The 27,116-nt window shown below is 36.2% G+C and overlaps 1 protein-coding gene across 5 annotated transcripts in view; it reads right to left on the bottom strand.

Annotated features, from left to right (window-relative positions):
• The window catches only part of FGD4 (FYVE, RhoGEF and PH domain containing 4), a 252,697-nt gene that overhangs the window by 85,867 nt on the left and 139,714 nt on the right, over nucleotides 1-27,116 (bottom strand). Inside the window, exon 1 of one of the 5 annotated variants that reach the window (XM_077170481.1) lies at nucleotides 20,019-20,530. The exons of the other annotated variants lie outside the window; for them this stretch is intronic. Within the exon in view, the coding sequence (XP_077026596.1) occupies nucleotides 20,019-20,034 (16 nt within the window). The 5' untranslated portion in view covers nucleotides 20,035-20,530. Of the gene's footprint in view, nucleotides 1-20,018; nucleotides 20,531-27,116 lie in introns of those variants that run through there. 5 annotated transcript variants of the gene reach the window in all.

Here is a 27,116-nt window from a genome sequence, read left to right as displayed (position 1 = left end):
GAAGCTACTATAACCCGTGTTTTTTTAAAGAGTATACAGATAACACTGTCACATTTATTTAGAACTTGAAACCCCCAAATGTTCTTTAAAACAACACTGAAATACATCGTGCACTATAAATAAAGAGGAATAGATCAATTTTCTGTTTAATTTCTGATAAAAAGAAGCCATATCTGAATTACAGCATTTTTTGAAAAGTCAAATATCAGTATTTTCTTCTTTATACACATCTTAAATTTCCATCCCTTATGGTTGACATTGTGATTTAAACAATAGACGGAACTCGGCTGAAGAAGAAAATAGGAGAACATAGAGCTTCTATCAAAAAAAGTATTCCATCTAAGAAACTAACATTTGGCTAAGAAACAAACTGTTTCATTTTTATAGAATCCAAATATCTAAAAAGAGAACTATTAGATAAGATCATAATTATTCTTCAAAGCACAAGAGAAACTAATAAAAATCCAATCAATTTACTGGTGAGTCAAAAAATATTCCCTTCTAATTCAAACTGATTTTTAAATAAGTCAAGTATTAATTTAAGGAACACTATTAATTTATTTTCTGTGCTCCCCTTTAAGTTTGTCTTGGTAAAATAGATTTTTTAAAATAATAAAATTTGTCCATAGATTGTCTCAGAAATTATTAAATGAGGTAGTGCTAAAACAGAAATTAAATGTTTTTTTCATCAGATACCCTTCTGCTAAAAGGGAATATCTGCCAGCTGAAGTAAGTATTGTTGAGCCATATTTAATCAAAATTTTGAATGAAAAAGTTATGGAAGATTATTTGACAGTACATTATTAAAATTTTAAGCAGAAGAAATAAAAGCTCAAAGCTTAAATGTGTGGTTTTATCTACCTTCTTAGAAAAGTTGTCAGCATATATCCCTAAAATCCACAGCATATCATCCAAGCAGTTAGCCTTTCAAGAGGGATTAGGATGCTTTTTCCACAGTGACCACATAAACGAATAGTATCTTAAAGACTACCTCCTCCTGAGGTCCAGTGGGGTCCAGAACCAGTGAAATAAATGCAGAGCCCAACTACAAATCAGAGGAAGATACTGTTAATATGATCCTGCCCACACAGAAATGTAGCATTAAAGTTGATTTGCACAATCAAGTAGCAACAAAACTACAGAAAGGGGGCAGCTAATGGGTTAAATTAGAAAAATTAAGCTCAGCCCTTTAAAAATAGATTGCCACTGTTACATATTAAAATATGAAACTAGTTTAATAAATATAGTCGATTTAGAAACAAAATATTTCTTGCATACATACTAATATGAAATTAAAAACCACTTCGGCAGTTAATACCTGAATAGCAAATTTCAGGTTATGATGGATTTTAGAAATGCCATTATTCATACAGAACATCTCCCACAAATGTGTCAAAATGCCTGGAAAAGATCAACCACACATCTACTTTTAAAATAAAGCCATTAAAGTTATAAAAGTCATGATTACAAATCTTTTACCAGTGACAATAAATCCATGGCCAGAAACTTCTTTTCAGATCATTGTTTAAAACAAGTCACCAAACTTCACCCACCATCACAAAACATTAAAACATGGTAGACACCGAGAACACTGGTTTTTATATTTTTTACAGAAACCACATGTGGCCCATAGGGCCTAAAATATTTACTAACTGGTCCTTTAGAAAAAGTTTGCTGACCACTGCCCTAGGTTAAACACTCACGGTAAAGGAAGTTTGCCTGAAAGAAATACCATTTCATGAAATACTTCATCAGCTAATATCTTGGCTACTAGCAATAAGAAGTAAAACTTCTTTTTGCTCCTTTATGGCCCTGTTGGCTTACTGACACTTGGAGATAATCCGTATTTAGGTGTTAGTTGCATAACAGATATTTGAAAGAAAATTTGTGAGCAGATGGTCCACCAGTTCAAGAATTTTTACATAAACTCTAAGAAATGGGGCTCTTCAATATAATACACCCTTCAATTCCAAATTATCAAGAAGAACCACAAGAAGTGATTTATAATTAAATAGTTATCTTGGGCACACATAAAACTAGATACAATATGTTAGTTAACATGGAGAGTTAACAATTAAATACTATCTTCATTTTCCTGGAGGATTGGTAATCTTTTTAGCCACTGCTCCTAACCCATTTTGCATTGCTCTGTCTTTGGGTGATTGACCCATCCTTGCTGGATTCTTCAATAGATAAGTCTAGACATATGTTAACCTGAGGAGCTCCTTGGATATTCTTCATTACTCAGTAATTACTGGGGTCAGGAAGATAAATAAGACATACTTCTTACCTTCAAATAGTTCATGGTTTAAAGAAAATGGATGGGTACAATACCACAAGTATATGGAACACCCATTCTTCCACACCCTTCCTAACTTTTGTCCACCCTTTCGATCTCAACTTAAATGTTATTTCATGGCAGGGATCTCCTGATCCCCAATTGTGCTGGTTTGAAAGGAAGTATGCCCCCTAAGAAAAGCCATGTTTTAATATAAGTCCCATTTCATAAAGGTAGAATAATCCCTATTCAATACTGTATGTTCGAAACTGCAATCAGATCATCTCCCTGGATGATGTGATTTAGTCAAGAATGGTTGTTAAACTGGATTAAGGGACGACATGTCTCCACCCATTTGGATGGGTCTTGATTGGTTTATTGGAGTCCTATAAAAGAGGAAATATTTTGGAGAATGAGAGATTCAGAGAGAGCAGAGAATGCTGCAGCACCATGAAGCAGAGAGTCCACCAGCCAGTGACCTTTGGAGATGAAGAAGGAAAACGCCTCCCGGGGAGCTTCGTGAAACGGGAAGCCAGGAGAGAAAGCTAGCAGATGACGCAGTGTTCACCATGTGCCCTTTCAGCTGAGAGAGAAGCCCTGACTGTGTTCGCCATGTGCCTTCTCACTTGAGAGAGAAACCCTGAACTTCACTGGCCTTCTAGAACCAAGGTATCTTTCCCTGGATGGATGCTTTTGATTGGACATTTCTGTAGACTTGTTTTAATTGGACATTTTCTCGGCCTTAGAACTGTAAACTAGCAACTCATTAAATTTCTGGTATATTGCATTCCAGCAGCTAGCAAACTAGAACACCAATCTAAAATAGCTCCCTCCTGGCCACTGTGATTCCATCTCAAATTACCTTGACATTTTCATTCATAGCACCCAATCACAATTTATACTTATATATTATTTATATATTACATATTTAATTATATATACATATATAAAATATATATGTACACATGTATATGTATACATGTATATAAGTATACATATACATATATTACATATTTATATATTATTTTGTATATTACATATAACCTTGGGTGATTACATATAACCTTGGGTGATTCTGACCCCCAGACAACAGTTGAAAATTTCTGTAGATATTTTTGATCATCATGGCTGGAGGGGTGGATGCTACTGACAGGCAGTGGATATGATATGAGTAACCAGGAATGATGCTTGACATCTTACAATGCACAGAACAGCCCCCACAACAAAGTGGTATATTGCCCAAAATGTCAATAGTGCCAAGGCCAAGAAAACCCGATTATAGTAAACTTAAACAAATATACTGTAAACTTCTTGAGGGCAGGGTTGGCATTGTTTTGTTTACTGCTCTGTACCCAGAGCTTCATGCATGACTACCAATAATACTCAACCTACAAAATATCTGTTAAATGAAATGAATGACATGCTATACAGAGTTATTACAGTATAAGATGAAGCCCCAAGAGGGAATATCCAAGTAGGTCTAGAAGGATTTCTAAAGGAGGCAACGCTTCTGCCACGTGTTAAAGAATGGAGAGAAACTTATGAGCAGACCAGCACTGAAAGGACATTTCAGGCAAGGAAATAAAAATGTGCAGAGTAAATCTGAGGGAGTATGACATGCTCAGTCACTATCAAGTGGTTGGGAAGACTGGTTAGATAAGGTTGTAGGGACAACAGAAGGATGGGAGAAAGGTCACAGAGAGACCTGCTACCTCAGATAACGAGGTATGCTATGCTATGTAGATGAATATGGACTTTATACTCTGTTATGGTTGAACTGTGTTCCCCCAAAATATATAATCAAGTTCTAACCCCTGGCCCTATGAACATGGCCTTATTTGGAAATAGGGGTCTTTGAAGATATTATTAGTTAAGATGTAGCCAAACTGGATTAAGGTAGACTGTATTTCAATATGACTGTGAGAGAGAAAGCACTGTGACAGCTGAGACACAGAATGCCATGTATTGCCGGCAAGACAACAGCAGCTAAGAGAAGCAAGGAAGGATTATTCCCTGTAGATTTAAAGGAAGCACGGCCCTGCCAACACCATGTTTTCAGACTTGTAGACTCCAGAACTGTAAGATAGTAAATATCTGTTGCTTTAAGCCACCCAGTTTGGGGTACTTTGTTATGGCAGTTCCAGGAAACAAACTAAGACATATTCTAAGTAACTAGGAAGTCAGAAAAAGATTTAAAGCAGAAAATGACACCATCCAATTTACAATTTAGAAATAGAATATTCTGGAGGCAATGGGAAGATGGATGGATGGATGGATGTGTATGTTGTGTGGCGGGGGCATAGGGAGAGGGTGTAGGGAGAAGCAGGAAGAAAAATCAGTTAGGAAGAAACTGCACCAGTCCATGCACATGATGCTAAGACCCTGACTAAGGCAAAGGAAGAGAGTGGAGGAGAGAGCAATGGTTGTGAGAATTATTGAGTAGAAATAATGTACAGGGGATGGCTGGCTGCAGGTGAGGATCTGGGAGGAGTAAAGGATGATGCTTAGGCTCCTGGCCAGGGTGACGGGAAAAATAATGCCTTTTACTTTATATATATGAATCAAGAATACTACAGTCTTGAAGAATTCAAGAATACTCCTGAATTTCAGGAGCCTGCATGAATGTCCAAGATGCACAGCCTGGCTGGTATTCATTAGGTTCCAGCCATCCAACATTCCATTTGCCCTCATTTTTTCAGTCTCATCATTAAACTTTTAAAATAAATTCCCTCTGGTACTTTCTTTTAGAAATCATTTTGTGCACTTTAAGACAGAGAGTGAAAAAAGCTTGTCTGTCTTATTCAGGGCCAATCACATACAGGTCCTAACCCATTCGTTATTTTCTTTCATTTTTGTTTTTAGTAATTATAGATTAAGTCACTTGCCCTTCCTCTAAGAAGGATCAATTTCCTTAATTTTTATTAATAGTAGCCACAAATAACAGTCAAGTGATTCGGCTGGAAGGAGGGGGAAAATGCATTTTATGAGAACATGGAGTACTTTTTCAGGAGCTTGAAATTCCTTCAGAACTCCAAAGAGTTAAGAAAAGTCCATTATAGAGCCCAGGAGGAAAACTCACCAGCAACAGTCACTGCACACACCAAATGTCCGAGGGCCACTTTTCCCAAAGTGTGTTCTATGAAGCCTTACTCTGTCAAGAAGATCCCTAGTCATCCTCTCCTCTCAAAAATAGCCTACTGTTCTATAGGAAATATTTGTGGCTTGCCAATTTTACAGCATCAGCTTGAATACTCAATGACATATTAGGGCATATTAGAGGCTCTGAAAGCTCAACTGGAGAGAAACCTGTTTAACTCTGAGCCCAGTATTTCTCCAGAAAACCCTTTCCCCACATCCTGCAAGTCAATATTCCATGGAACTAATCAGTCTTAGGATTCATGTTGGGAAAATATGCCCTAGCAACTGCTTCACGTGTTCCTGAGAGCCATTACCTTGACTATTTCCCACATGTTCCCATCTCCATTATAACACATCCTCCTGACTTCCCAGTAATCATCTTGGCTGCCTTCATGTCCCTGACTCTCAAATCATGAACCGAAACTCCAGGCTTTGCTGCCTTGGGTCTTGACCCCGTGGGTCCCCAGCTTTGCTCCTGCACAATACCACAATGCACAGACCACAGAAGCATCTCTCAGGGGCAGGGTCCTGGATGCTTGATTTCTGTGCATGGAATCTAAAACCAGAATAGCTCGTGGCTTGAACAATCAAATGAAATTATGTTCCATACTTCTGTCAGTCTGTTTTATCTCCTTTCTTTCCACCACCCTCCTTCACACACCTGAAAAACTCAACAATCTAACAGACTAAGAGGCACACAATTTAGTAAACACGTCTCCAACTTTTTTCTCTTGACATTGTTACAAAATAAATTTGCATACTACTCTAAGTACAGAATATAAAATATTATAATTAACAGTTCAGAGAGTAGTAATATGTAGAAATAGAATAGCGCACATGGTTTTATTTTGTCAAGGCAAGAATCATGAAGATGAATGCAAAACCACATCAATGGTCTTAATTCTGCTGAGTAGGAAACAATATACTGTCCCTTTGCTCTGTTACCTCCCTGTGGATTTAAACTCCATAAACAGCCAAAATACTTTATTTGATAAGAAGCTTGACTTCGTACGAAGACAATATACCAATAAGGTATCAGAATAGATTATGCTCCCTGGAAAAAACAGTTTGTTTTCAAAATGGCCTTTTCTGAACTGATATGTTCTGTGGACATCAAGATTTGTATAAATGCACTGCAATATATAGCTTCAGGTATGGTCACACGGGTGTTAAAAGACATGTCCTTCAGTGGCATATACAAACCAAAAAATCTATACAGAACATTACAAAATATTAACAATCATACTTTAGGCTTCCCCAGTGCTTTAAAATTTACAGTTTATAACTTGCTTTCAAAATCTTCTACTTAGTCTCACGACTACTAGTAGCTACAGTAATAATATCTAACATTATTGAACATTTATTTTGAGTCAGAAATTTTTATGTTCATTTTAAACATGACTAAGCTTCAGTCTTAAATGACTAAGCCGATCCTGGGTTGATGTAGACTTAGTTTTTAAGACCCTCCTGGACTTCAGCTCATAATTCTCTCTCTCACTCAGCAGGTAATCAAGTAATTAGATCGCTATGCTATGCTACAACTACTTGCCTTGACCCTGTGCATTTAATTCAGCCAAGACTGAGCAGTCAGAAGCTTCCAAATATCCAGGGTATCAATCAATCCAATGTAAGAAATACAAGATAAGAAAATGTGAATCTTAATAAGGGAAGCTAAATAAATCAAGATGGGCCTCCAAATAACCTGCTTGTTAGCAGCTTTGAATCTCTTTCTCATCGCTTCTCAGGTCCACAGACTTCTGACCTCCTTTTCGTTCTGCCTCCCATTTCTGACCAGCATTTTCTTCTCAAAATCTGAAAGCCAAAGGCCTTTCCATTAGTCTCTTAGATATTCTCTCTGGAAACCAGAGAGGTTCCTAAGTATTCACTCCATGATTGTCTAGTCCTACTCAGCTCTGGGGACCTGGCTGTTGCTTACACCGCAGTTGCAGAAAGTAAGGTTGGCTCATAATCGCAAAGCCATGAGTCAAATCAGGGCTTTTGATTCTAAGGTCAGTGCTCCTTCTACCACAATGGACAGACCCTTTGTCAGATCAATTTGTAATTTCACTAGAAATGTCTAGGATTTGAAGTGGTATTTCTAATATTTCCAGGACTAGGAGGACCCATTAATTCTTTTTTTATTATTGTATAATATAACATATATACAAAGAAAGAAAGAAAAAAGCAATAGTTTTCAAAGTACACTCAATAAGTAGTTACAGGACCGATACCAGACTTTGTCATGGGCTACCAGATTATCCTCTCAGATTTTTCCTTCTAGTTGCTCCAGAATATAAAAGGCTAGAAGGAATAAATATTTTTATCATTACATTCAAAATCTTTTTCTTTTTTGTGAAAAATAACACATATACAAAAAGCAATAAATTTCAAAGTACAGCACCACAATTAGGTGTAGAACATATTTCAAAGTTCGGCAAGGTTACAATTCCACAATTTTAGGTTTTTACTTCTGGCTGCTCTAAGATACTGGAGATTAAAAGAGATATCAATTTATGATTCAGCAATAATAGTTGTTAATCTTATCTTCTCTGAATAACTCCACCATTACCTTTAATCTACCTATCCCTTTCTTTCAGCATATTTGGTTTATAGGACCCATTAATTCTTTTTCAATTTTGCAAAAGACCTAAAGTACTATAGTTAGCTTAAATACAAATGAATTGAAATACAGTTTTGAGAAATCAACAACATTCTTGGAAATCATTAAAGACATTCTAGAGTGTCACAAAATTAAGTTTCAGAAACATTTTGAGATCTAAAATAACGTTTTAGAATTTGCCAGTAGAAAAACAGGAATAATAATGTCCTCTGAGCAAATTCAGATCTTTTCATTCAAGAAATTTTACCAACATCCAGCTATTATAACCTGCCACAGACTTCAAAGAAACTGCATATCTTTTCCATGGCCGGAAGATGTGCTGTTTACCTACTGGAAGACTGGTTATAAGTGTGGGTCTGGAGGTGGTGGGAAATAGGTTAGGAATTGCATATATGCATTAACATTTATTTAGCATTTAACAATTAGACTCTTGACAGACTCTGTATGGGAAAAGTTAAGGCCCAGAACATGCTTTCAAAGAGTCAACGCACTACTAAGAAGATTAAAATACACCTCAGGGGTGTGAAAATTATAGCCCAAAAGGTAAACCTGGCCCACCACCTACTTTTATCAATACAATTTTACTGGAACACAGTCATGTCCATTTCTCTACATAGTGCCTATGGCTGCTTTTCCCTACAGTGACAGAATGGAGTAGTCAAGACAAAGACTACATGGCCTGCAAGCCCTAAAATATTTAATATCTGTTCCTTGACCTATATAATCAAGGCAACGGCTATGGGCTAGTACTTTAATTTTCTAGTTTAGGTTCTATCCCCTGAGGAGCGAGATTATGGGTAAATAAAAACGTATCAATTTCAGGGAACTCATTGGCACTGTCATGGAAGAGTTGGTTTAACACTTTTGGGCTTACAAACTACTGTGCTGTTTATTTAGTAAATTAACAGGGTTATAGAGAATGATTGTTCTAGTTTGCTAGCTGCTGGAATGCAATATCCAGCAACAGAATGGCTTTTAAAAAGGGAAATTAATTGTTAAGTTGCAAGTTCACAGTTCTAAAGCCATGAAAATGTCCAAATTAAAGCAAGGATATAGAAATGTCCTATCTAAGGCATCCAGGTAAAGACACCTTGGTTCAAGAAGGCCGATGACATTCAGGCTTTCTCTCTCAACTGGAAAGGCACATGGGGAATGTGGCAACATCTGCTAGCTTTCTCTCCAGGTTCCTTGGTTCCTGAAGCTTCCCCAGGGGCATTTTCCTTCTTCATCTCCAAAAGTCTCTGGCTACATGGGTTCTCATGGTCCTGGCTCTCAAGATTTTTCCAAAATAGTTCCTCTTTTAAAGGATTCCAGTAAACTAATCAAGACCCACCTGGAATGGGTGGAGTCACATCTCCCACTAATCAAAAGTCAATACCCACAATCCAGCATGTCACATCTCTGTGGAGATAATCTAATCAAATTTCCAATATACGGTACTGAATAAGGATTAAAAGAAATGGCTGCCTCCACAAGACAGATCAGGATTAAAATATGGCTTTTCTAGGGCACATAATCCTTTCAAACCAGTACAATGATCTTTAACTTCTTATTGATCTAAACCCTGCATGCCTAGCATGCTATTGAGTCAATTGCCTTCTTAGTATTTTTAGCAAAAATTATCTTCCTCAGCTGTCCACTGAATCAGTGGGCCAGCCGGGTTTAGTCACCTCTCTAAATTCACCTCTCTAAAATCACTGTCAGTGATTCTGAACCATGATTACACATTAGAATCACCTGTGGAGCTCTGCCACCGACCCCAGATAACCTCAAACCAATTAAATCAGATCTCTAGGAGGTGAAAGCCCAGCATCAGGATGTCTTTTGTTTGTTTGTTTTTATGTTTCCCAGGTGATTCCAATGTGCAGTCAAAGTTGAGAACCACTATTCTCGGTATTAACAATAAAAGGCTTGGATCAAATTAGTACTTGCAGTGGAAGCTATATGAAATGAATACCGTAATTTTGAGCGGTTATGCTAAACTTCCACCAAAGTTATATCATAAAATGAGGACATCATGAAAAAATACAAATTTTGATAGAAATGATTTAGGTTCACAGTATCCTGTGACATTTGTTTACATTATAGTCAATTAATGTGATAGGTAAAAATTAGATTATCTGATTTTGGAATCCACTACTGAATAAAATGTAGATGTCCCTGGTTTGTATGAAAAGCCACCAGTTAGGAGCCTTTTAAATTCAAAAGGGGAGAGAATTTCTGGTTGATCAACAGCCTGGGGAGTTCCCCTCTGAAAAGAGAGACTTCTGAAGGAAAATTTAAAATTTTATGGACTTCATAAATTTTGAAAGAAATAAAAACAGATGTGAGAAAAGAACTTGAAGGGCAAAAGACAGGTTTTTGCAAAGAACCGTAGCCAACTCATCTATTCAGGATGTCTGGTTGATAAATTAACAAGAATCTTGGCTTTTCCTTTTCCTTCTACCCATTGCCAAACTATTTTCCATTTATCCAAACAAAGTATGGACAGGTCCAGAGAAGAAAATCAAACTGGTCAATGTTTCATAATGTTTGACAAGGATGCAATAAGAACACAGCAGAATCGTCTTTATCTCAATCACAAGTGGAGAACTTCCAGACTTTGCTGACATGCTAACTTTGTATCTTTTCTGTTGTTGTTTTTTTTTAACTTGTTTTCTACAAAGTTGATTTCCACCAGCTAAACAATCCCAGCCTAATACTTTTTCTCTGAACTTCTGCTTACTTCAAACTGCCTATTTAAAATTATCCACTGACTTCCACTTCTCAGCCACTGTCCTCAAATACTTTGCTTTACAGTTACTGACAGTGTTCATTTACTTTCAACCCTAAATTTAACTCATTGGCAGTAATGGGTAAAATGAACTCTACCAGAGAAGAACAGCTCCTTAGGGCCAGCCAGTCCTTCACCCCAAAACTACATCAACCCCATTACTGCAGTCCCCACGGTCAGGATTCGTGAACCTGCTGTGAGAAGCAAGACTATGTCTATCTTTAGTGTTTGATTTTTTTCCTAGAAGAAAACATGGTGGATTATTAAAATTAGAAGTTGGAAACTAAAAAATTTTGACATGATTATTTATTTACCTTTTGACCATGGGAAAGTTACTTAACTTCCTTATAAATTAGAGAAATATTTTACTGGTCTAATTTCATTGTTCACGCTCAAGTCACAAGTAGACTCAAAACCTTTATACATACACACACATATATTTTGGCAATTTTTAAAAACATTTGATAATTGGGTGACTCTCTTAAAAAGCCTTGGAGACAGCCTATAATCTATCCCAATTCTGTATTTTGATCCTATCTTTTTTTTTTTAACTTTTTTTATTGGTATAGTATAACATAAACAAAGCAAAGAAATAAAAAAGCAATTAGCTTTCAAAGCATTCTTCAACAAGTAGTTATAGGAGAGATCCAAGAATTTCTCATGGGCTACCATACGATCCTCTCACATTTTTCCTTCTAGCTGCTCCAGAATATAGGAGGCTAGAGGGCTTCAATATTTTTTTATCAATCCAATAGACTTTTTTCCTTTTTTTGTGAAAAATAGCATATCTACAAAAAAGCTATAAATTTCAAAGCACAGCACCACAATTAGTTGTAGAACATATTTCAGAGTTTGACATGGGTTACAATTTCACATTTTTCGGTTTTTACTTCTAGCTGTTCTAAAATACTAGAGACTAAAAGAGATATCAATTTAATGATTCAGCATTCATATTCATTTCTTAAATTCTATCTTCTCTGTATAACTCCACCATCACCTTTGATCTTTCTGTCTCTCTATTTAGGGGTGTTTGGGCTATGGCAATTCTAAATTTTTCATATTGGAAGAGTCTGTCACTAATATAGGGTGGGGAGATGGAATTATCTGATGATCTGGAGAGACTGGCCCCTCTAGATTTTAGGACTTATCTGGACCAGGGACCCATCTGGAGGTTGTAGGTTTCTGGAAAGTTACTCTAGTGCATGGAACCCTTGTGGACTCATATATTGCCCTAGGTGTTCTTTAGGATTGGCAGAAATGGTCCTGGTTGGGGGTTGGCAGGTTATGATAGGTAGCAAGATCTAACTGAAGCTTGTGTAACAGTAACCCCCAGAGTAGCCTCTCGACTCTATTTGAACTCTCTCTGCCACTGATACTTTGTTACATTTCTTTCCCCCTTTTGGTTAGGATGGAATTTTGATCCCAAGGTGCCAGGTCTGGATTCATCCCTGGGAGCTATCTCCCATGTCAACAGGGAGACTTTCACCCCTGAATGAAAGTCACGTCCCATGTAGGAGGGTGGGCAATGATTTCAGTTACAGAGCTAGGCTTAGAGAAACGGAGACCACATCTGAGCAAGAAAAGAGGTCCCCCAGAAGTAACTTTAGGCATGCCATACGTAAGCTAAGTTTCTCTGCTACCTATATAAGCTTCACAAGAGTAAGCCTCATGATTGAGGGCATGGCGTATTGATTTGGGTGTCCCTAAAGTTTGACACAGTATCAGGGAATTTCCTGATATTAAAGTTTAACAGTTCCATATTTTTTCTCCCATCCCTCAAGGGACTTTGCCAATACTTTTTTATTATCTGCTTACTATACTCTAGGATGTATCCAGGCATTACAGTAATCTATACGCGATTAAAGGACCTCTTTCTTATTCCGTGCTCTCTGTGTTTCAATTGTTCAAATGAGTATACAGTTTGAATTAGATTATGCACTACAGAAAATTTCATTTCCAGATCAAATAAACCTTTTTCTATTGGTCTCAAAGAGTATGTGTGGTTCCAAAATATAGACACTTGTCTTTCTTACCCCTATGTTCTGAATTACTTGAACCCCATTCTGTTTGGCTTCATTCTTATCTCTAAATATCAGGTTATATATATAAAACAGCCTCTCAAAATCCAGAAATAATAATCACCACTCCAGAGTTACTGTGTCTGCTCTAAAAGCTTACAATCTAGGCCTGTTTTCTTATAAGCATTTTCTAAAGGTGACCATACCACTGTTCTTTTGTTTCTGACTTATTTTATCTCACCAAATGTCCCACATGTGATCCTATCTTTTTTAAGACAAAGATTAATATAGATCCCATTTTTCGGAACATCTACCATTAAACAACTTACAAAGTTAAGTATTTGCTTTCCTCGTACTCTGTTATGGAATCACACCAGCCAGCCTCACTTTTTCCCCTGGCTAGATTCTTGACTAAGAGCACAACAGCATTGTGCGTTAAGCTTCTTACAGGGCAGGGGATTGTTTCAATCTTGCAAAATTTAAAAAGCAAATACTTAACTTGCTTATCTATTATTTCCCATATTTTTTCTAACTGATGAGGAGGGAAGTTAGGAAGAAAACATAAGTCAATTCACCAAAGAAAACCACTTTTCTAATTCTGAATTTTAAAACTTAATTACTTACCCCATGTTTGCCTGTGTTTGAAATGATTGTTCCTATGAAGAAAAAGTTTAGCTATTTTGCTCATTCACTGATGAAACCAATCTTATTACTCCCATATTTAAAATCCTTTGATGAAATTGAAAGGCCTGTATGAAAAAAACTCCAGTTTGTGTAAGGGACTCTATACCATCAAACATCAACCGAACTGTCAGGGCTTCTTTTCCATTTACTAACAGCAGTGGTAACAGCTGTTGCTCCAGCCACATGCCCATGCTCACTGTTCTTGGAACACCTTATACTCATTTCCTCTCTCTCTCCTTGTCTTTGCATTTGTTTTCTCTTGATTTCATAATCTTTCTTTCAACACTCCTACTCATTCATCAGCATCTACTTCAAATGTCGCCTTTTTTTGAGGAAATCTCTTTGAATTAACTAAACAAAATTAGTTCTCCCCTTTTTATTCTCTAAACATCTATATGTACCTCTACTATGACATTTGTCATGCAGGAACACTGTTTTTTAGAAGTCTAATGGTGAAGACAGATGAACTGTTTGAGGACAAGAGTATTAAATTTGGGGGGATTTAGTCTAGTGAATAGAGTTATATTTACCATCTTTAAGCATGTATCATTACCATTTTCCTGGATCTAAACTGCCAATGTTAGAATAAAGAGGTACCCAAAATATCTTCTGTGTTCCATATTTTTACTCGCTACTTTATTTTACACTGTAAACTAGAAAATCTAATGGAGACTGAACAAAATATTTTTATTTTGAAATAATAAAGAACACTTATATCCTACAAAGTTGGTAACTACCAGGAAGCATAAATTTACACCAAGAAAACTGCAAAAAGAAGCATTTTAAGTGTTGTATAGTTCTTTTTACTATAGACACAATAGATTTCATATTTCTTCAGTCATGTGACATCATAATGTGTCATACTATTACCTGGATTAAATACATTATCATGTAACAAATAGGAGTTCATAAATTTTACTATTGGCTAGAAATTTTTAAATACAGGGAATTTCCAATCAGATGAATTTGGGAAAAACTGTATGAAGTATAAATATGCAAATAATCCTCCCACTTTAATTCATGCACTAGTTTACTACACTTCTGTGCCAGTTGGAAAGGATGTGTGTACCCTAGAAAAGCCCTGTTTTAATCCTAATCCAATTTTGTAAAGGCAGCCATTTCTTCCAACCCCTATTCAGCACTATATATTGGAAACTTTCATTAGATTATCTCCATGTACATGTGACTCAATCAAATGTGGGTATTAAATTGATTAGATGGAGAAGTGACTACATCCATTCGGGTGGGTCTTGATTAGTTTACTGGAATCCTATAAAAGAGGAAACATTTTGGAGAAAGCTGGAGATTCAGAGAGAGCAGAGAAGGATGACAGAAGCCACAGAACCATGAAGCAGAAAGTCCACTGGTCAGTGACTTTTTGGAGATGAAGAAGGAAAATGCCTCCCAGGGAGCTGGAGAGGAAGCTAGCAGATGTTGCTGTGTTTGCCATATGCTCTTCCAGCCCAGAGAGAAACCCTGACAGTGTTCACTATGTACCTTTCCACTTGAGAGAGAAACCTTGAACTTCATCGGCCTGCTTGAATCAAGGTATCTTTCCCTGGATGCCTTAGATTGGACATTTCTATAGACTTGCTTTAATTGAGACATTTCCACAGCCTAAAAAGTGTTAACTTGCAACTTATTAAATACCCCTTTGTAAAAGCCATTGAACTTATGGTATATTGCATTCCAGCAGCTAGCGAACTAGAACAACCTCCAAATCAACTTTGCAAGAATTATTAAGAGAAAACGTTTTTAGATTGTTACATTTTATTTTTTCTTCTTTCCTTGTTTAACTCCTCCAGGCAGAACTATCCCAAAGAATGAAGTGCTTAAATGCAGGAGGACAAAAAGCAAGAGAAGAGAGTTTGGTTAACTCAGAAAAGGGATGACCTTTATTAGAGTTGAACTTGTGACATATGAACATTATCCTTGAGATGGTAATTAATATTTAAATACTTTGTATATAGAATAAGAATATATAATCTTATAATAATTCCTGTGGGTTTTTGTCTGTCATTATTTTTAGTTATGAGCAAAAGAACATAAGTCAATGGGATACAAAGTAAGAAAGTTAATCTAATTACATATTATATTTAAGTATCCATTTATAGTCTGGGCTGTATGTTTATAAAGTCTAATAAAATTGTGAAGTCTAATAAAATTAACAGTGGTCCACAGAAGAGTATAATAAAAAGAAATTTAAATCTATACTCATCTCTCAAGACAATTTCAGTGAAAGGGGAGTATAGCCTTTAATATATAATAAAAATCTTGAAAATTTTCTCTCTCCAACGTACCACAATTACTCTTCTCCATGAAGATGAATTGCTCCCCAAATTTCTTGGTCTTACACCTCAAAGCTTGCCCCATCTCCTTCTCTCCCAACACAACCCTTTATTCAATCATCTAAAACCATTTATAGAGCCATCCATGGGATTTAAGTCTCACTACCCACTTCCCTGACCAATCCCCAACTCCTTCTGTCTCAGTTCTCTACAAAGTAGATCAAGTTAGCCTCTCAAACTTCCAAGAAGCTAATTATTCAGATTTTTAACAAGGAAGAGACAAGAAATTAATAAGCAAGGATATTTATTCCACAAGAGAGAAGTAAGTGCGGGAAATAGAGAGAACTGCAAAAAATGATAGTTTATTAATTTCTCATATATCTCTGTTCATTTGGTTTAAAATTTCCTGGCCGTATAAGGTATAGAATAGGGAATTAGAAATGTATTAATTTAGTCAGCAAATAGTAATGAAGCACCCAGTACACATCAAATACTTTTCTAGGCCTAGAGATATGTAGTGAACAACACAGAAAACCAAAGGCACTTATATAACATCCCAATGGATAAAGTGCTGGGAGGAAAAATAAAGTTGGATAAGGGAAATAGACAGTGCTGCTGGGTAAGGGGCTGCTAGCAGAAGGAGGTCAAGGAAGTCTCCAGTGATAAGCTGGCATTTGAGCAGAAACATGAAGTTAGACATGCAAATATTTGGGAGATCAGGATTCCAGACAGAGAGTAAAATGGTAAAAGTCCTAAAGTAGCAGCGATACTTAATGCCTTCAAAGAAAAATAGGGATGACTCCACGTCTGGAACGGAATGAACTGGTGCATATTGGGCATTGAGGGCAAATAATTAAATGGGTGGGAGTTTGGGGTAGATCAGGTTGAGAGCCTCACATGTCATTGAGGGGACAGAGGTTTGTCCTTTGAGAGAGTTGGGAATCCACTGAAGGTGTGTAAGCAGAGGAGCGACAATGACCTGCTTTTCATCCTAAAAGGACGATTCAGGCTGCTAGAGAGAAAATAACCTTCAGGAGGTTAAGTATAGTCAGGAGGCTACTGGAATAATCCAGGGAAAAGTTGAACAGGGCTTGAACCAAGGTAGCAGCAGAATTTGATATATTTTAAAGCAGGATTTGTCAAGAGATTGGATGTGCCTAAGAGAAAAAGGATTCCAAGAAGTCTCCGGTTTTAGCCTGAACATAAAAAAGAATAGTTGCTATATAATGATATGGTGAAGACTGTCAAAATGTGACAATGTTTTAATTTTCTTAGACATTAAAAAAAAAAAATCCTGTCTGTATTTATCCTCTAAGAGCAGAAATGACTTGTTTTCCCCAAGCCAGTTTTTAATAACTACTGCATAATGTGACCGAGGAGTTAGGACTTAAAGGATGATTATGATTACTGAGTTATTATAGAGATATTCCTCTTTACTTTCTAGTATATTAGAGTAGACAGAGGGAAATACCTGAAATCTTTGAATTGTAATCCATCTGCCTTGATCTCTGATAATGATTGTATAGCCTTTATCTTGTGCCCTTGTGATTGTAAAAATCTTGTGACTAATCTTCACTTGTGCCACTTATCCAGTTTTTCAACTTTAGAGTCTTGTGATCACTAAAGACAGGCCCTGATGTTTATTAATAAAGGTTACTAGGTCAACCTAGAACTAACCCACCCCAAGTCGAAAGTTAGCTTGATAACCAAAACTGAATCTAACCAACCAAAATGATCCTGCCTGACATGCAGTAGTTCAGACCTTAACCTATAAGTCACCCATCCTTCATTATAATACTAAAAATCACGCTCTTCATCATATAGAGGCCACCATTTTCTTACATAAGTTCTGTGACTAAGCATGTAATCAATCTGTGCATGCTCAATAATTAAATCACCTCTAATATCATCTGGAGACATTGTGCTCATTATCCTAAAACCTGACCATCTTTTAATGCTATAAAACTATCAGAATCACTGCAGTTCAGGAAGCCAGATTTTTGGGCCTTTGATCTCCTGCTATAGATGCAGGACTCTTACTCTCTTTGAAATCCCAGTGTCTCAGAAATTGGTCTGAGCGCTTGGGCAATAGAATCCACCGCCTTTGTTCTGTAAGAGTAGAATGAACAATTTCCACGACTAATACCATTTTTCATCTATATGTGTTTTCCTTCTGCCTGCTTCAACATATATTCAACCAACTAAAGACCCCAGGTCTATTAACATGGAGGCACTGAAAAACCTTAGAAGGTCACAGTTTAGTTGGGGCTTAATAGGAACTGTGAACTGTCATAGAACTGGGGATAAGTTAGAGGACATACTTAAACTGGGGGGAGACCTTTGAAAATATTTTTCAGACCAATAAAATTAGCTCCCTATTTTATAGAGAAGAAAGGACAAAAAGAGTAAAGATGAGTACCAGATGATGAATCAGAGAGTGAAGGTGGATAAGTCTACACACAACCAGGAAACAGCCTTTTTATTTTGTGAATGAGCATTCTTCTAATATCTAAGAAGAGTTAGTTAAATCTAAACCTTGATCTTTGATTGAAACTGAAGTTACATACAGGTTTGGATGTGTATTAAATGAGGACGAAATTATCATCCCTCCAAAGAATTGAGTCATTTGCTATACACATTTACATTTAATTTTTCACATAAGAGCATAAATTTAAAAACAAATTTACAAGCATAAATTAAAAAAGGGAAGTTTCCCCAAACCATCAAAACTAAGAGATATGAGTTTTACAAATACCACATACACTAAATCTGCCTATCTAAAATGCTCTTAGATGACCTAATAGCAATAAAACCTTAAAAGGAACTTTCAAAGCCCATGTTGTACTGGCTACTCACAACAGAAAGTTGTCCATTAGAGAAGAAAAAAGAGAGAACAATTTATCAGCTTTGACTTCTTTGAACTTTATCATCTTTCTTTTCTCTCCAATAGAGAGTTGCCTTTCAGGAAGAATGAGATACTCAAGCACTCGTCTCCAATCATCCTAATTGTGTGAAGATGGAATGAGAAGGGACAGAAGTTATTTCAGGAAAAAGGGAACTTCTACTGATAGGGAAATAAAATATTTCCATTTTGCAATATTTCCTTTTTTTAAAATTTCAGAGTGCAATTCTAAATGATGCAGAGACCACAGGACCCCTGAACTTTATGCAAGAATTGTGGAACACCTACAAAGGAACAGGGGCAGGGTATGCAAAGCTGTTCAATCCTCTAGCTACTAGCTTAGCATGGGAACAGAGCCAGCTCTAGCTGTGCAGCTGCAAGAGGGGAACAGGACTTGTCCTCAGCTTCCCCACTGCAGTACTCACGGCATTCCCCCTGAGGCCAACAGAAGGAAAAAGTGACACCACAGGGGAGGAGATCTTAATGCTGTGATGACTTCCAGTTCTAAGTTTCACTTTGTCTTGTTTAGTAAACACTTTTCGGGGATGTTTATATCCATGCAGAAAAAAATGCAAAAATAGCTTAACAAAATGAATCCATTTCAGTTTTTAAAAATATTTTTAGCAGAAATTTCCTGTCACATGAATAGATTTCATGTGCAGAATTTCTTTCCTATTTGAAAGAATAGATTTCTCATTAATATGCTCTCTAGAATAACCCAAGAACATAACTTAAAACTTCTGGCTTACTACTACTACTACTAGCTATATTAACAAACAGATTCAGGCATGTTTCTAGAATGCCTGAATCTTATCTTAAAAAGTTAGTAGTATCCACTCCCTTGAACATCTTTGGCAAAATAAAGTGACGGGGATGGTGGGATGTTTTTTAACAGAACAGTAATCCCTATAGTAGCACTAGGAAAGGATTAGTGGCGGACATGGGATTTCTTAGCTTTGTTCACACCAGAAACAGAAGGAAAAAGAGAAAATCTTTGCTTTCCTTCTCTGCATTCTTCCTGATTGACTGAATTTTCCAACTTTACTAATATTAGTAAAAATGAGTCAGAGAAATAGAACTACCAAGCAATTCCTTACTTTGCTAACCCAGAAGAAGCTTCCTGGAAGAGCCTAAAACATAAATAGTACATATTTTAATGTTAAAGTTGAAAAACAATGTGAAACATATTCTTAACTATAAAACAAAACAAAACTCTGCCACTTTTATGCCCCTCAGTTAGGATAAGAACTGACATATACACACTGGGGGAAAAAAAACACACATGAAAAAGATACACTAGAAAGTGAAACCACTTACCTTTATCAGTGGACATGATTTCACATATACTGATCTACTGAAAATTAGTCTAATCTGGTTTGATAAGAAAATATTTGTTTACTCATTTTGCAGTTCATGTGGTAAAACCTCACTCCTTGCTTTAAAGGAGACTGGAGATCACAGGATCAGCCAGAAGCTCTGACCGGTGCAGTGTTCACTCATCGTGTTCTTAGATCTTACTGCTCAAAGATAACCTCATGCATAACATGCCCCACCTCCCCAGAGGAAGAGTTGCTTCTGGGTTTTCATGAGACCAAATATATGTGGAGGATGGAGAGGCTTCTATTTATTACAGCAAAATAAATAACAGCAGAGGGTCATGGAACTTTCTAATGCACTAGAAATACATTTGGGAATAGGATGGTTTATAAACTGACTAATGCCTTAACTATTAGTAATGCTCTAAAAAAGCGAACTTGAAAATAGTTTGTTTCCATTTTAACCAGGTCCATGCCTTGGATCAAAAGAGGTTATGGATTCAGGATTCACAAGCTTATGATGTTAAAAATCTCATTTTTAATTAACTTAGAATGTTATTTCACTGCTCATAACTTCCGTTTTTTAATCACAGCTCATTGGTTTTGGTGAAAAAATAGTGCAGGGTGAATAAATACTATGGATATATTCCCTAAGGAAACAGCTTGCTGGGTCCCTTCCCCAATTGGATTTAGCCAGTCTGTAGTGGGCCCCCAGAATTTGTATTTCTAATAAGCTCCTGGGTAGTGCTGAGTACTGGTCTAGGAAGGCACCTTGAGGACCAATGGGGCAGAGAACTGCTGAGCTGGAGCTTTGACTAACACACTGACAGCTTAAAGCTCTGGCTCAAATGCACATTTGCTTGGGAAATACTACTGCTCAAAGCTACGGCGGAAGCACAATGCTCAGAATGAATATGAGGGGTCCCTTTATACACTTCAATGAACATGTTCATTAACATGAGATTCTGGGTAATTTCCACCTGTTCATCATGAAATGAGGTCATCAATTTGATAAATTTCAGTAAAAGAAATGTTTGCATATAAGGCATGAATAAATTTTATACCTTATTGTGCTGGTTTGAACCTATGGTGGATCCCAGAAAAGCCATGTCCTTTAATCCTCATTCAATATTGCTGGGTGGGAGCATTTTGATTGTTCCCATGGAGATGTGACCCACACAACTGCGGGTGGTAACTTTTAATTAGATGGTTTCCATGGAGATGTGGCCCACCCAATTGGGGGTGGTAACTTTGGATTAGATGATTTCCATGGAGGTGTGTCTCCACTGAAGGTGGAGTTGCTTACTGGAATTCTTTATTAGAGGAAACATTTTGGAGAGAGTCCGTTTTTGTAGAGCCACGAGAAAGCCAGCAGATGCCCCTACGTTCACCATGTGCCCTTCCAGCTGAGAGAGAAACATTGCATGTCATCGGCCTTCTTGATCTTTCCCTGGATGCATTAAATTGGACATTTCTATAGTTTTGTTTTAATTGGGACATTTTCTCAGCCTTAGAACTGTTGTAATGTAAACTAGCAACTTATTAAATTCCCCTTTTAAAAAACCATTCTGTTTCTGGTATATCGCATTCTGGCAGTTAGCAAACTAGAACACTAATCTAAAAGTAGAGAATCGAAACATGGCAAAAAGAATTTAAAGAGAAAAAATCTGAATTGTCCTTTATTTTCTTACCAAACTCTACCCATATGTGTTTAAATTTCATTGTGGCATGAAAACTGTTTAGATTTAATTCCAAGACCATTTATTTACCCTTGGCAAATTTCAATAATTTAAAAAACAGCCCATGTTCCTGTCATAAAAATGTCCCAACTTCTGTGCTTCCTAAGCTTTGATAGTAATATTTAAATTGTAATCTTGGGTTTCGTTTTCAAAAAATATCTTCTAGGTACTTACCCAAGTGACACAAATTGTTATATTTACATACAGATCTGTATGTAAATATTTACAGAGGTTTTATTCATAATTATAAAAACTGGAAATAACCCAAGTGCCCTTCAACTAGTGAGTGTATAAACAAACTGTGACACATCAATACAATGATATACTACTCAGCAATAAAAAGGAATGAGGGACATTCACATATGTATTAGGAAAAAAATGCTTAAATGGCTCCATATGTATGACTGATTCCATATGACATTTCTGAAAAGACAAACTTAAAAGGACAAATAAAAGATCTGAGGTTACTGGTGGTATGAGGAGGAACTGATTGATTGCAAAAGGCTACAATGGAATTTTGGAAGGTGTGCTGGTTTGACACTACTGTGTACCCCAGAAAAGTCATGTCCTGTAATCCTCATTCAATATTGCTGGGTGGGATCTTTTTTATCACTTCCATGGAGATGTGACCCACCCAATTGTGGGTGGTAACTTTTGATTAGATGGTTTCCATGGAGATGGGTGTCTACCCATTCAAGGTGATGTTGCTTACTGGAGCCCTTTAAGAGGGAACCATTTTGGAAAAAGCTTCAGAGTCCACACAGCCAGAGACCTTTGGAGCATAAGAAAAATGCCCCTGGGGAAGCCTTATGAAATGAGGAGAGAAAGCTAGCAGAGGTCTATATGCATCCTCCCAGCTGAGAGAGAAATCCAGAACTTCATTGGTATCTCTCTCTGGATATCTTAATTTGACATTTTCAGGGCCTTAAAACTGTAAATCTGCAACTTAATGAACTCCCTTTTTAAAAGCCACTCCATTTCTGGTATACTGCATTCCATCAGCTTTAACAAACTAAAACAGAAGGTGATGAAACCATTCTGTATCTTCATGCTAGTGATGGTTACATGTCCATGTGCATTTGTCAAAACTGAAAGAATTGTACAATGAAGAGGATGAATTTTACATACGTAAATTATCCCTTAATTTTTTTTAAGTTAAGGGAGTAATAAAGAATTTTATTCTTTAAAAACACAAGAAGCGCATGATAGTTTGCCTTGGAGTACTGAAACTCAAAAATATGATTTTTTGGTATATCCACTGCCTTTTTTCATCTTCAGTAGTAGAGATAATCACTGGTTAATTGTCCATCTGTTTTCTGTGATTTCTAGAAGTCTTAAATTTTTAAAAGTGAGCTAACTAGCTTCCCACCCCAAATCCATTTCTGAACTTTGAAGGATATGGTAGCATATTGAAAAGAACCTTACATATAAATTTATCTAGATACATTAGTTAATTTATTAAGATTATTTGTTAGACATATCAGCCCTGAAAAATACTAAAATCCATGATAAACAACTCGGTTATTTACAAAGCACACTATGCACTGAAGACTTTAGCAGGCTCCCTATCCTCTTTGTACAGTTGTTATTTCTGTACACAAGTACTGAATAAGGAACTTATTAAGTTCTGCCAAACATTCACATGGTATTTTGTAGCCATTTGTTTTTCATTGTATTAAATTTAGTCCTCTTTTTATGAAAGGCTACCTATATTACTTTCAATAGCTGACCAAAAGACATTTTTAGTGAAAATGATCTCAAATGAAACTATTAGTATGCAATCTGTATTTCCTGAATTAAAATATATTAATCTAATGTTAAAAAAGTGGGAGGGGGGAATTGAGGGTGAAAGACAAAGTTGTAGGCCTCAGCATTTTTATTTAAGGCTAAATAGTACATCATGTGTGTTGATTTAAAGCTAACTGGCACATATATTTGAAAACTACCATGTAGCTTGAGTAAAGTTGGCTTTTATAAATTATTATTTACTAGTAAATATATTTTGGCAATAAAATAACAGGACAATTATATCAAGTGAATGTAAACATTTAACATTGTTCAGATAGAACATGGAGTAGAAAAAAATAAAAGAAATACTTTTTATTCTTAATTATTTACCAAGGAATAAAATTTCAGTAGTTTCCCCCATCATGGTCTACTCCAATTGATTCTCCAGTGTTATTTAACTGGGGGACAATTTCCATTTTCACAGAATTAATCTAATCTGAATCTTAGCCTTTTTGCATTCTTCAGTGTTCTAATAATGGTCAGGAAGATTTGATATTAAAATTTTTCCTTCATTGAATTAAAAAAAGCAACACATTTTTAATTAAAAAAACAAACATTGTTGATGCATATTTCCATTTTGCACATCTGTGAGCCTTAATGAAGTAAGGCCTGGAAATTCTTGAATACATACATGCCAGGTAAATCCTGATGCATGAATATTTTTGTGCCAAACTGGTTTTATACAGATCTTCAAAGAAACCTATTACCCTTCAACATCTATTCTTTTTTTTAAATAAAAATAGTTGTTTCATTTTTTTTCTATTACTTCTTTGGTAATATGTTCAGGTAAAGTCTCAACTACACAATCCTATTAAAATAGTACCCCATCACTACCATCACCCAACAAGGATTTCTGGATAGCTGCAAAGAGAATCCTGTATTAAACTGTTGTCCATTCTGGGTTCTAAGTTAGTTCCACTACTCTTCTACTTTGGAAGCCCAGGGAAAGTTATACATCTTTTAATGGCATATGGATAGGGATATTTTGCATACTGTAGGTATATCATTCAAGATAATAAATGATATTATCTTCAATGATATAAATAAAAAACTCTTAGATTTCTCTTCCAATAAAATATATAATCCTGAAGAATAAAAACACTCTCTTATCTAAGTTACAGAACTGCTTATCATACCCCAATTTATAGGCTGTTTTTACAAATGAGTAGTTTTATCTAAAAGAATTTCCCACATTATGCCACTTACTTCTTACACTCTCATATGGCCCAGCTGTGAACAAACTTTAAGTTGGTGATAATTCTTCTATTTCACAGCAGTTTCCCCCATCATGGTCTACTTACTACATTAATAAGAGAAAAACTACAATCAGACAACTATGAAGCAATGTCCTCCTAGAAGGTATCATGTTAAAGGTTTTCTCTTATTTTACTGGCTTAAGGAGCTATCTGGCTGTCTGGGTGGCCTCTGGGAGGAAATACCCCTCTGGAAGTGATTGGTGCTCAGAGTAGGGTAGAAGCTGACCTGTAAATCTGGCTCACCTCTATAGCTCACTGGTGCCACCTGTTCCTTGTCACTACTCATGGTACAGGTTCCCTGCTAGGAAGCACCAAATAAGTCAGCATACCCATCATCTACAAGATCACTATTTCAAGTATTTACCGTTCAGAGTTTGCCAGGTATCAAAATGCTAATTAACACCTGAGGAGGTGGTGAAGGAATTTTTATTTTATTTTTTGAATCACAATAGTAATACATGCTTTTTAGAAGGAAAAAAAAATCCCAAATAATACTTAAGAGTATAAATAAGTAAGGATACTCATTCCCACTTTACCCCCAGGGAAAGTCACCTTACTTTATCTCCCAGAATAAATACTATTGTTTGGTACATATCCTTTTGACATTTTTTTAACATACAAATTCTCTCACACATCCCCAACCCTTTCTCTTTCTGGCACACACACATTTTGTTTTATTTTACAACAATGGAATTTGTTTCGCATCTTGATTTTGACATTAGATATCTTTCCCTGTATGTATAGATCAGCTTGACATTATTTAAATTCTGCATAATATTCCATAGTCTGACCATGCCATAATTTATTTACATAAATTAATAAACTTAATTCATTTATTGCCTATGTTTTATAAATTATGTAATACTATATATCAATAAAGATGAACAAATTCCAGCTACACATCAACATGGGCCAATCTCACAAACAATATGGAGTGAAAAGTCACAACAGTATATAGAGTATATAGAGTTTCTATTTATGTAAACTTTAAAAGCATTCAAAAAAATCTTGTTTAAGTATATATAGCCATATGTGATAAAACTAAAGGGAAAAGCAAAGGTACAAAAACTACAAAATTCAGGATGTAAAATATTTCTGGTGGGGAGGGAGGAGTGGGATAAGAAAGGACATAAAGGGGCTTTGAATGCATGGTAAAGTCCTAATTCTTAAGCTTGATGGTTGTTCTGCTCTTGTTCTTTAAACCATATTTAGAACTTATACATACAATTTAGTACATACAAAATATTTCATACTAAAAAACAAAATCTTTTTGTGTTAATTTGCATTTCCTGATCAACAATTTGTGTGTTTATAAATATTTCTTACCTGTTTTTTAAACTTCGGTGAATCCCTTACTCATACCCTTTTCTATTGATTTATTTTCCTATTGAGTTGCAGGAATTTTTGAAGGCGCTTTATTGTACTACACAGTATTTTCTCCAGTCTGGTATGTTTTTATCTAATTTTGCTTTTCGACTAATCCCAGGTAATTTATGTTATCTTAATCCAAAGCAGAAATAAAATTATTTGACAAATATGGGTATTACTTATTTAATTATGACCATTATAATGTCTGCAGATAACTTCTTTGGGTTTCACTTGATCAGTGCCAAGTGACTATACTACATTAAAAAGAGCATTTCTTTATTTGTAAGTCACATTCACTTCATCAAGTATTTAATTCCAAGATTTCAAATTCTACAATTCTCATTGTAGTGCCACCTAGATTTCTATCTTTCTGACTCTAAATCCTTTAATGAACCCATTCTGAGCTCTCACCAGTTGCTCATTAAAGAACATATACAAAGCACACCCAGTAAAAGTTCATACCTCGTCTCTGCTCAATTCCTCTCTACCAGTCCTTCTGCCTCACCCACCTCCCAACAGAGGGTCACTCTTTAGTGGAAGTCGAAAGACTTATACAATCTGAAGAGAAACCAGAGTAAGAGGGTCACTCTTTACAAATGCTTTCTCTAGCAGTTTAGAGTACCTTGCTTTCATCTCTTCCATACTTATCATACAATGTCCACTCATAGGGCCCTGGTTCTGAGGTTGTTGTGAATTGTTATGAAAGATTATTCCAAGTAGAAAATTTTTCCATCATAAATGTGTGCTACCCAACTTCAGCCAGACCATCCCTGCTGTTCAACAATCAGTTCATTCATGCTCAGTGAACTTCCTATCAGACTCTCCGCTACCTGCCTTATTCCTTTGCATGCTTTTTCTTAGTACCTACCCTTGATAGCTGGGCTCACTTGAGAGCTGCAACTACTCCATTATGCAGAAGACTCTAAAACACCAATTGCCAGTACCAAT

This window comes from Tamandua tetradactyla, chromosome 7 (genome assembly GCF_023851605.1).
Source record: "Tamandua tetradactyla isolate mTamTet1 chromosome 7, mTamTet1.pri, whole genome shotgun sequence".
Classification (NCBI taxonomy): domain Eukaryota; kingdom Metazoa; phylum Chordata; class Mammalia; order Pilosa; family Myrmecophagidae; genus Tamandua; species Tamandua tetradactyla.
Note: the sequence above shows the minus strand (reverse complement) of the source record. Positions and strands in the feature narration are given on the sequence as shown.